The 11,524-nt window shown below is 35.5% G+C and overlaps 1 protein-coding gene across 1 annotated transcript in view; it reads right to left on the bottom strand.

Moving 5' to 3' along the window:
- The window catches only part of LOC136835711 (uncharacterized), a 9,812-nt gene extending 9,499 nt beyond the window's left edge, over positions 1-313 (bottom strand). Inside the window, exon 1 of the mRNA XM_067099569.1 lies at positions 155-313. Within this exon, the coding sequence (XP_066955670.1) occupies positions 155-172 (18 nt within the window). The 5' untranslated portion in view covers positions 173-313. The remainder of the gene's footprint in view (positions 1-154) is intronic.
- Positions 314-11,524: the final 11,211 nt, after the last annotated feature.

The following is an 11,524-nucleotide window of genomic DNA, read 5'->3' as shown; positions in this document are numbered from 1 at the left end:
CAGCGTTTCACCAAATGCAAAACCTTTCAGGCAGAAGCGTAGAATAAGACCATTCTTGCTTTAGAACTTTCGTGTAGCTAAAAATCGTTCGAGAACGGCACTCACAAAGGTGAACACTCACTTTCACAGATGCCCATTATATTGTGTATCTTACCTTGAAGAAGGAAGCCATTATTCGCAGTGACCTCTGTTGCTAATCTCGCTCTCCAGATCTCAAGAATGACGATTCCTTTGTCGGATCTTGAACCGGATGCATAATATATATCCGTTCTCGAATATTGCCGCATTGGCAACTCCTTCACCCGCTGACGGGAGAATCACGAGCGATTTGGCACAACATCCAATTAAAATTGATGATGTTTACACGACAGGGACGAGCAATCATTTATTTCCGCAAAAATCGCAGCATTTCCATAAAGGAGAACAAACGGAGGATAAAGGTTGGCATTTCATTCTTGTGTTGTTCCGTCTGAGGCTGCTGTGAGCAAGATGGCTGTTCCCTAATCAATTATGCTGTTTCGCTTTTTCTAGCAATGAATTATGCGGTGCTGAAATTTGTTTGCGCTTTTCCGTGTCTTCACACAAACTGACGCGTGTAATGTTATAGTTGCCAAGTGCAAAAGGGAAATATTCATGTCTGTAGCTATTTTGGTGAACACATTTACGCATACGCATACACCGACATGCACACATAAACATAAATACAAACAAACACACACACATATATATACATATATATATATTATATATATATATAAATATATATATGTATATATATATATATATAAAATATATATATATATATATATATATAAATATATATATATATATATATATATATATTTATATATATATATATATATATATATATATATATATATATATATATATATATATATATATATATATATATATATATATATATATATATAAATACAGCCACTGACATTTTTCTGCTTCCACTACTGATAATTATCTACTATTTCATAACTACACAGAAGGCTCTTCAGGAATGCGTAGAACCCTGTTCTCCTCAGATATAGTGCTCCATTCCCTTGGAATTGTTATTTTTCTAAATACTGATACCTTTTCTTTGTAATGGTTCTTCAGTTCCAGTTACCTAGCATCCCCCAGATCCTCCGCTTTCCCTTCCCTCCCAACATTACTAAACTATAAACTTTTTTTTCTGCCAACTAGTTATCCTCCTTTTTCGCCATAAAAATGGACCTCCTCAAGCATTGATCCATTCTTTCACCTATGGTAATTTTTTTCCACCTGTACGTACCCACATCCCTCATCCTTTCAATTATTCTTACTAAACATAGCCTCAACAAATATTTCACCTCCATGGCTTTAAATTTCCTGCTATAATTCTCACTGAACATGTAAACTTCCCTTCCATAAAGGAGAACTGACTGACTAGGTTCTTTGTACATACAGAATACACATATGCCCCCTGGTTTCCATAGAAGTTCCAAGTCCCTTCTTAATATGCTGCATATACAACGAGAGTTACCTTGTTACGCCTATTCTTTGATGCACCACTTCTCTGATTCATCCACCATTCGTTATATTTCCTGGCAAATGCCTATGTTAATTAACAGATTCCCTTCTTCAACCATCCATTCCGACATTCATCGCTCATTCTACCTGGTTTCCATTCACCCTAATAACCATACTCTTCCACACATTTACTTTTAAATGTCTACAGCAAAACACTTTTAAACTCTTTCTCTGGGTTCTGTACTGCTTATGCAAATATCAGCCATCCCTCACTGCATCCATGACCCCTTTTCTTGTCCACATCTTCAACTGACATCTTGCATCACTCCGTTCTGAATGATGCCAAATAGCCTTAGTGACACAACACATCCTACTTTTAGATTCATTTTGACACCGATCCAGCCAAGGATCCATCTACGTATTCGAACAAAAGTTTCACTCCCATCTTCAAAACTTTTAATCGCTCTCAGTGATTTATCGTCTATATCATATATCCTTAACACACTCCTTGTTGCCTTGCTATTATTTCTATCATAAACTTTCTCGTGTGGGCCAACTACAGAATTACTTTTTATATGATCAAGGCCACCAAAAATAGATCTATCTTTCGGTGGTCTCGGTACAATGCTGTATGAGCCGCGGCCCATGAAACTTTAACCACGGCCCGGTTATGGCCTGGCCTATATCGTTGCCAAACGCACGATTATGGCTAACTTTAACCTTAAATCAAATAAAAACTACTGAGGCCAGAGGGATGCAATTTGGTGTGTTTGATGATTGGAGGGTGGATGATCAACATACCAATTTGCAGCCCTCTAGCCTCAGTAATTATTAAGATCTAAGGACGGACAGAAAAAGTGCGGACAGGAAAAATTGCAAACAGAAAAAACGCGGACGGACTGATGAAGTCGGCACAATATTTTTCTTTTTAGAAAATTAAAAAAGGCATGAAAAGAAATTGCATAGATAGTGTTTTGATTAATAAATGGCATTTGCACGAAGAGCTCTAAGAGGACATAGGCAGAAGAGTGCATTGTGTGTGAGGGGGGGGATTGTTGAATACACTGCTAATGAGCTCTCTGCAAATGTATATAAATGTATATAAAGGGGCTAATGTTATGGAAGTTTTCTGCGCAAGGGGTCATCATTGATTTAGAATTTAAAGATTTCTGTGATAACACCAAATAGGCAAAACATAACTGTGAAGGGGGAGACACTGACATCAAAATATGTACTTGCTGACCAAAAACCTCCAAGATTAGTTAAACTAGCGCCTATATCTTTATATTACATATTAAGAAAATATATATTACATATAACTTCGTTAAATCCGAGTCACATTATCTTTCTAACGCTCGTAGCCACTTCATATTGCCAATTATCATTATTTCGTGACAATGAAATTTCAGATTAAATCACATAAATGTCTTGACGGGCAATATTGATAGTGGAAAAATATGATTCATAAATACAAGTAAATCAGCTATATACAAGACCGGATTTTCTTTACTTTTCAGAATTTTAAATTAGAAAAATTCCCTCGGTAACAGCAACATTATCATTTAATAGTAAGGAATCTGTATCATTATATGTTTCTCTTACAATATCATAAACTTTCTGTCTGAAAATCGAAGGTATGTGAGGAAGCATAAAATATTTTAGAGTGAAATCACATCGGCCACTTAACGACCGCGATGCAGACAAAACCTTACACTTGTTTATAAAACGCTGCCATGTTGATATCTTGGACACTTGGCAACCATAATGATTGCTTTCATATGAAAGGTTTAAACATTTATTGACTCCCTCATGGTAACCCACATCAAAATTTCTGTGAGCAAATATTTAAAATAAAATTAGTCTTACATTTTTGTGTAAAAATTAGATTTTCGTAACATCACGTTTCTTTCAGCATGAAATTTACTTCTTGTGCTGTTTTTTTTTTTTTATTATTACTGTTCAAATTACGTGTTATCTTGCATCCCAAATACTTAAGTGATTTTACCTGTCCAACTTGATAACTGCTAACCATGAAAGGCTTGGCATTTTCGCTCTCATTCGTATTATTATTCAAACTCATGCATTTGGTGTTTATGGGACTAAATTCTAGTTAAAAACTTTCCTTATAATATATATGTATATATTCATTTTGCAGACAGGAAGCTGAGCGGGGACAACAAGGCAATATCGTTAGAGTATGAGATATTTGAACTTAAAATTCGTCAGTGACAAACACCCTTCATCTCAGACGTACTTCTCCAGAACGCATCAATGTATATTGAAAACAAAACAGAGTTGATAATGTTCTTTCCCATTTTTTATCACACCAAATGTAAATCAAACTCAGATAAACAGCCTGAACCCGGTATTCGAATAATATAGCACTTAGTTTAGTTCAGTTCAGATCATGTTTATTTCATATCTAAGAGACATAGGTAGAGAAGAATTGCGGTGATATAAACTACTCCCAAGTCGGAATATATGCATATTTACATAAAACAGTCATGATTAATTAACCTGGCACATATCTCTTCACAATGCATAAAAACAAACAAACAAACAGATAGGATATCACATAAGACTTTCATAACATCCCACATTCTAACTTTCTAAAATTTTCGTTCACCATTTTAGATACAATTTCAGAAGGAAACGTAAAAGCCTTGACAGGGAACATCAATAATGGCATAATAAGAAACAACTATAATCAAACTAACTACAAACAAGATAAAAGGGACAATCACCACAGTAATACATGGATAAAAGGAACAGACAACACAGTAACATCTGGATAAAAGGAACAGTCACCACAGCAATATCTGGATAAAAGGGACAGTCACAACAGTAATTTCTGGATAAAAGGGACAGACAGTACAGTAATACCTGATTAAAGGGGACAGACAGAATAGTAATACCTGGATAAAAGGGACAGTTACCACAATAATACCTGGATAAAAGGGACAGATTGCTCAGTAATACCTGGTTAAAGGTGTAAGACATCACAGGAATACCTCTCCATAAAGGGACAGTCACCACAGTAAAACCTGGATAAAAGGGACAAACAGAACAGTAATTCCTGTCTGTTCACTGACTGTTCAAAGGGTGAACGTTCGCATAAAAAAAGTAGAACTGTCAGTCGGACCATCAACACAAACCCCTCCCCCTCTCTCTTCTCCCTTTCCTACATCTTTCCCTCCCCCTTCCCTCGTCCCTCTCCCTCCCCCTCACCTTTCCCTTTTCCCTCCACCTAAACGTAAACTGTCATTCAGAGTTTTCCTGAGTAGCGCCAGGTTGGTATATTATATATATATATAATATGTATATGTATTGTGTGTGTATGTAACACACACACATATGTATACATATATATATATATATACACACATATATATATATATATATATAATAGAAGAAACCTTTTGGTTATTTATCCATCTAGCAGAGGAAAAAGTCGGCCTGTAGTAAAGGGCACTTTTGAACTTTCATTTCCATACTGTGGTCCACTTGTGTTGCTAATTTCGAAGAGTCCACATTTGAAGTTCTCCAAATTATAGAAGGGCAAAAATCAGATTATAAAAAAAGTTACAAATATCATAAATAATAAACAGAATTACAAAAATAAGAATATCACATGACATCAAAAGGCTGATGATATACGTTAGTAATTACATGCAAAACATAATCAACTTTAATGAAATTCTCATTTCATATGCGAGGGTTCGCCTACTACGATACAAATTAGTAATCTTAAAAAAATATCTTTTTTGTTTTATTTTATTTCATGTTGTTTCCTTCCCTTAGAAGACAATGCAAAGGGCACAGGTCTGTCGTTAGAATTAATCTCCACGAGAGTTTTCAGAAGGGAGAAGAATAAGCCAATAACGCGAGAAAGACTTCACCGTCCCTCGGCGCTGACGAACGACTGAATGAATTATTAAAGCTAATAAGCACTGGGAACACAGCCGAGAAGAAACGCTTCATTACTCCAAACCGATAACTGATAATGACGATGATAAACAACCTAATTATTTTAAGGGATAATTCCTGCGGTGGCATCCTTTAAAGTGGCGTCCCTGGGAAACCTGAGGCATTCTGGGGGGCAGGGATCCCCAGGACACCTGCCCCAAACTAATAGCGAATGTAGACGGGGGTTCCTGCAAGGCAATTCATGCCCCGCTGAGACGGCATTATGGCGACCCCTCTCCTCATTAGGGTTATTATCACTCGTTACTTTCCGTCAGCCGAGTTGAAAGGGAAGGGAGGTCGGCTGGAGGGGTCAGGGGTGGTAGGTGTTTCTGGCGTTGAGGAATAACTTGTCTTTCATTTACTTATACCTATTGTCTTTTTATGATGGTCAAAATGGTATTACTTCTCTATAATGTCTTTTTATGTTGGTCAGAATATTATTATGATATTATTTTATCTTTTTGTTTCGCTATCTCTTAATTTTCACCTGTTGCTTTAGAGTATCTGTTCAGGATATAACGGTACAAAAGACAAATGGCTTTGTGAAGGTGTGAGCGTAACTGAGTTACCGACAAAGGCGTGCGAGTCACGTTTGGATGAGAAAAAGGATCTAAGGATTGTCTTAGAGAAATAGCTTTTAATTCGTGAAATAGGTGACTGACGCATAACACACAGTGTGAATCTTAGGAACATAAAGCTCTTTGCCATAACTAAACAAGTATGTGGTAAGGTTTTGCTTGAGAAAACAGGACACATAACGGATTCAAGCTAGGAAAAATGCGTGTAGATCAATTGCACACTTTGAAATAGTTGTGTGACAAGTAAGAGAAGAGAGGGAAAAAATCCATATACGGTTTTATAGTCCTAGATACAACTGATATATGGACAGTACTGAGAATGTATTGTGTAAAAGGTCATCTCCCAAGGTTGATGAAAGGGAGCTTTTTTGAATATTTCAACGGTAAAACCTAAGACATTACTTATTTACCTAGAGGTCTGCACGTTCTGTATTTATTTTAATCTTTATTTATACAACATTTCTGGTTCTTGGCAGATGGCCTTCAGTTCCTTTATAATGAGTAGAATGTTTCTCTAGTTTTTTCATTCAATTTGACTATGGTACCAGTGACTTGTGATGGAGGTCGATGAGCTTGTTACTACGGTAGCCATAATACTATCAATTTGGGGAGAGTTCGCTTCGAGGAGTTTTTGAGGACAAGCTTGTTTCCACCGCTACTCGGAACATCATTACTTCGTGAATGATGTCGCTGATAATACATATAGATCTATCTATCTATCTATCTATCTATCTATCTATGAAAAGCAGATGAGGGAATTTCATCATGTATGTAGTTAGTTCAATTATAGTTATGTTTTTAACTATGCCATTATCAATGTTGCCTGCTAAGGCTTTTACATGTATCCCTCTGACATTGTATCTAAAATGGTGATTGTAAATTTCAGAAAGTTAGGATAACGGGAATATTATGAAAGTCTTATGTGATATCCTGTTTGTTTGTTTGTTTGTTTGTTTGTTTTATTCATTATGAAGATATATGTGCCAGGTTAATTAATCGTGACTGTTTTATGTAAATTTGCATATATTCCGACTTGAGAGTAGTTTATATCACCGTAATTTTTTCTTACCTGTCTCTTAGATATGAAATAAAGATGAACTGGGCTGAGCTGAACTCTCTAAGTGCAAATTATTCGAATACGGGGTTCCGGCTGTTTATGCGTGTTTGATTTACATTTTGTGTGATAAAAAATTTGAAGAATATTATAGACTCTGTTGTTTTTTAATATACATTGATGCATTCTTGGAAAGTACGTCCGAGATGAAGGGTGTTTGTCACTTAGGGATTTTAAGTTCAAATATCACATATTGCACTGTTGTCCCCTGTCAGCTAATGGTCTGCAAAATGAATAGATACTTCTTATAAGGAAGCTCTTAATACTAACTTGAATTTAACCCCATAAACACCAAATGCATAAGTTTGAATGATAATATGAATGAGAGCGAAAATGCCAATCCATTCATGGTTAGTTTTCATCAAGTTGGACAAGTAAAATAATGTAAATATTTGGGATACATGATAACGCGTAATTTGAATGGTAATACTAAAAAACATCACAAGAAGTAAATTTCTTGCTGAAAGAAATATTATGAGACGAAAATCTAATGTTTACACAAAAATGTAAAACTAATTTATTTTAAAAATTTTGCCACAGAATTTTTGATGAGGGTTACCACGAGGCTGTCCATAAATGTTTAAATCTTTCATATGAAAGCAATCAAAATGGTTGTCAAGTGTCCAAGATTTTAACATGGCAGCCTTTCATAAATAAATGTAAGGTTTTGTCTGCATTGCGGTTGTTAAGAGGCCGATATGATTTCACTCAAAATATTTTATGCTTTCTCACACACCTTCGATTTGCAGACAGAAATTTTATGATATTGTAAGAGAAACATTTGATGATACAGATTCCTTACTATGTAATTATAAGGATGCTGTTATCGAAGGAATTTATCTAATTTAAAATTCTGAGAAGTAAATGAGGATATCCGGCTTTGTATATAGCTAATTTACTGTACTTGTATTTATAAACGATATTTTTTTTATTATTAATTTTGTAATGTTTTGCCTAAATACTTTAGATATGAAATAAAGAACTCTCTCTCTCTCTCTCTCTCTCTCTCTCTCTCTCTCTCTCTCTCTCTCTCTCTCTCTCTATATATATATATATATATATATATATATATATATATATATATATATATATATATATATGATTATATATATTATATACATACATTCATATATAGCCTATACACATCCACACACACATTATATATATATATATATATATATATATATATATATATATATATATATATGAATGTCTTTTCCTGTAATACTACAGTGTAATATGAAAATAAGAAGGCCCATAAAACACTATTTAAACAAACCATATATTTCGGGCACTTGTTTCTGTGCCCCTGTTCACTGGTAGAATATGGACAGGTGGAAAGTTACAATGGTATATATACAAAAACATGAAGGTGTGGCCTTATATATTAAGGATATTGACCAAATTCCCTAGTGGTTTTTGGCCTCATAGCTCCGTTTGGCGATGGATCTGGCGGTCGCGTTTCTTGGGTCATCTTCTTCAAAAAGGTGCGAGGATTAAAATTGTCAATGGCGTCCGATTTCCAATGTCCTCCAGACAGGTTCATATTGTTGGTTTGATTGATGATAAGATTCGCATCTTTCTTTTGTACGGACAGCTACTCTTGAAAACCAACCCGCCCCACTTTAATGACATACTAATATGTAAAAATTCCCGAACTCTCTAACGTACTGATCTTTTGTGCTCTGTTATTCTTTGCGAGAGCGATCTACCTGTCTCTACATAAATGTCATGACAATTACTACACGGTATCTTGTAAACTCCGGCTTCTTCCCTTTTGTTATTTAAGTATACGTTAACGAGCGAACTCCCGATGGATTTGGGATAATGGAAAATGAAAGGATTATCAAACTGAGTTGCTCGGTGGCCTTTTGGATGTTTTCATCACTTTATTTTGTTGTTGAAATCTATTTGTCTGTTGTGAGTGGGACCTCTATATTTTATTTGCTTTATTAATAGCCCGCTAGTTCCGACCATAAAATTTAAAACAGAATGGGAAAAGGACTGCCGTTCATGTACTGATCATAAGAAAACAGAACAGGTTATTTACAGTATATAGAAAACCACCTTCGGTCTCCTACATTCATTTCTTAAGCTAAAAGGGTGCAACAAGGACTTAGGATATGTTCAAATGAGTACCTGGATCAAGAATTTAACAATCCGCCAACACCTAACGCAACTGCTCTATCCACCACACATTATCGAGAGGGCTATTAATAAAGCAAATAAAATATACTACAATTCCCACTCACAACAGACAAATAGATTTCAACAACAAAATAAAGCTTCCATACGATGAAAACATCCAAAAGGCCACCAAGCAACTCAGTTCTGATAATCCTTTCATTTTCCATTATCCCAAATCCATGTTCGCTCGTTGTTAAATAACAAAAAGGGAAGAAGCCGGTTTAATTTTTTGTCATGACATTAATTCAGACAAATCGCTTGCAAAGAATAACAGGACAAAAGATCAGACGCTATTCGTCCTGAAATACAGGGCATGTCATTAACTGGATTGGTTTTCAAGAGTAGCTGTCCGTCAAAAAGAAAGATGCTCTATCATCAATCAAACCAACAATATGAACCTCAGGACATTGGAAATCGGAACACCTTTCCTCGCACCCTTTTGAAGAAGATGACCCAAGAAACGCGACCGCCAGATCCATCGTTACCAATCCCTCCTCCTTCAAGAAACGCCACCTCCACTTAACATCAGGCCTAAGCACCCTTTTTTGTATATATACCATTGTTTCGATTTGTTTGAGAGACCCGAAATATATTTCTCAACGTTTAAATAGTGTTTTAAGAACTAAATTATTATATATATATATATATATATATATATATATATATATATAATCTAATAAATTTCACTCCATAGAACTATTAGTATAATGTCCATTGTATATACTCCACTCTCTGTCTCATTCTATGAAACGTTATAAGAGCAAAAAGTATTTCTCTCAATGCCGTTTATTCTTTAATTGTTGCACTTTCAGATACATTAATTAAACGAGAAATAATTCAGCCTTGCTATCTCAGTATTCTGAAGAGTCATCATCAAGTTGAGTTACCTATTTTGTTCGATTTGTTTGAAGACAGATATTTTTTTTTTTTTTTGCTTAAGAACTAAATTATGGAAAACTTTTTGTGAACTATTTGGTGTTATCAGAGAAATCTTTAAACCCTTTGCGCAGAAAACTTCCACAACCTTAGCCCCTTTATATACATTTGTATGCATTTGCAGAGAGCTCATTAGCAGTGTATTTAACAACCACCCCCATACACACACACACACACACACACACAATGCCTTGCCATTCTATCTTATGTCGTCCTGGATAGTATGGCCCTTCCGTACAAATGCCATTTATTATTCAACACTACCTATGCAATTTCTTTTCACGCTTTTTTCCCATTATTCCTGACTCATCTTTATTATAAATTCTTTCATCAACATTTTCCAATCTCTCCTGATGACCAAGCTATCTTCAGGTAATCAGATCCATCTTTTATTGTTAACACCTTCATAAATCCGCATATCTTAACCTCTTCATCCCTCTTACTCCACAACTTTTCCTTAACTCCAAGCCTTTAAATTTCAATCTTTCTTAATCCACTCTAGGCAATTCATTTATCCATTTCATCAGCGTCAACAGTTTACTTTCAGTTACATTTAACAACCACGCTTACCCTTCATAACTTTGATCTCCTGAGAACCTTTTCTTCTCTTTCAGATCTTTTTCCAACAGTCAGTTACCTTCCTTGCTTTACTTAACATGCGAATCGCCTCTTATCTCGCCCTATCTTCATCCGTGTCTGGATTTTCATTAAAAAGGCACGGCACACGACAGAAGGTGAATAGGTGAGGAGCAGTGTGGGAGTAGACAAGAAGGAAGGTGTGGGGATCTAGTGTTACTTATGAATCATTAGTCTGAGAAGTTTGAAAGTATAAAGTAATTCTGTAGTTGGCCTACATGAGAAAGCTTATGATAGAAATTATGTAGCAAGGTAACAAGGAGTATTTTCAGTGTACATGGCATAGGCGATAAGTCACTGAGAGCGATTAAAAGTCCTGAAGATGGGAGTGAAGTTTTCGTTCGAATACGTAGATGGATCCTTGGCTAGATCGCTGTCAAAATGAATCTGAAAGTAGGATATGTTGTGTCACCAAGGCTGTGTGGCATCATTCAAAACGGAGTAATGCAAGATGTCAGTTAAAGATGTGGAAAGAAAGGGTCATGGATGCAGTGAGAGATGGCTGATGTTTGCATAGGCAGTACAGAAACCAGAGACAGAGTTTAAAAGTGTTTTGCTAGTGTAGACATTTGAAAGTAAATGTGTGGAAGAGTATGGTTATTAG

Source organism: Macrobrachium rosenbergii, chromosome 55, assembly GCF_040412425.1.
Source record: "Macrobrachium rosenbergii isolate ZJJX-2024 chromosome 55, ASM4041242v1, whole genome shotgun sequence".
NCBI classification, from domain to species: domain Eukaryota; kingdom Metazoa; phylum Arthropoda; class Malacostraca; order Decapoda; family Palaemonidae; genus Macrobrachium; species Macrobrachium rosenbergii.
This window is presented reverse-complemented; position numbering and strand designations above follow the sequence as displayed.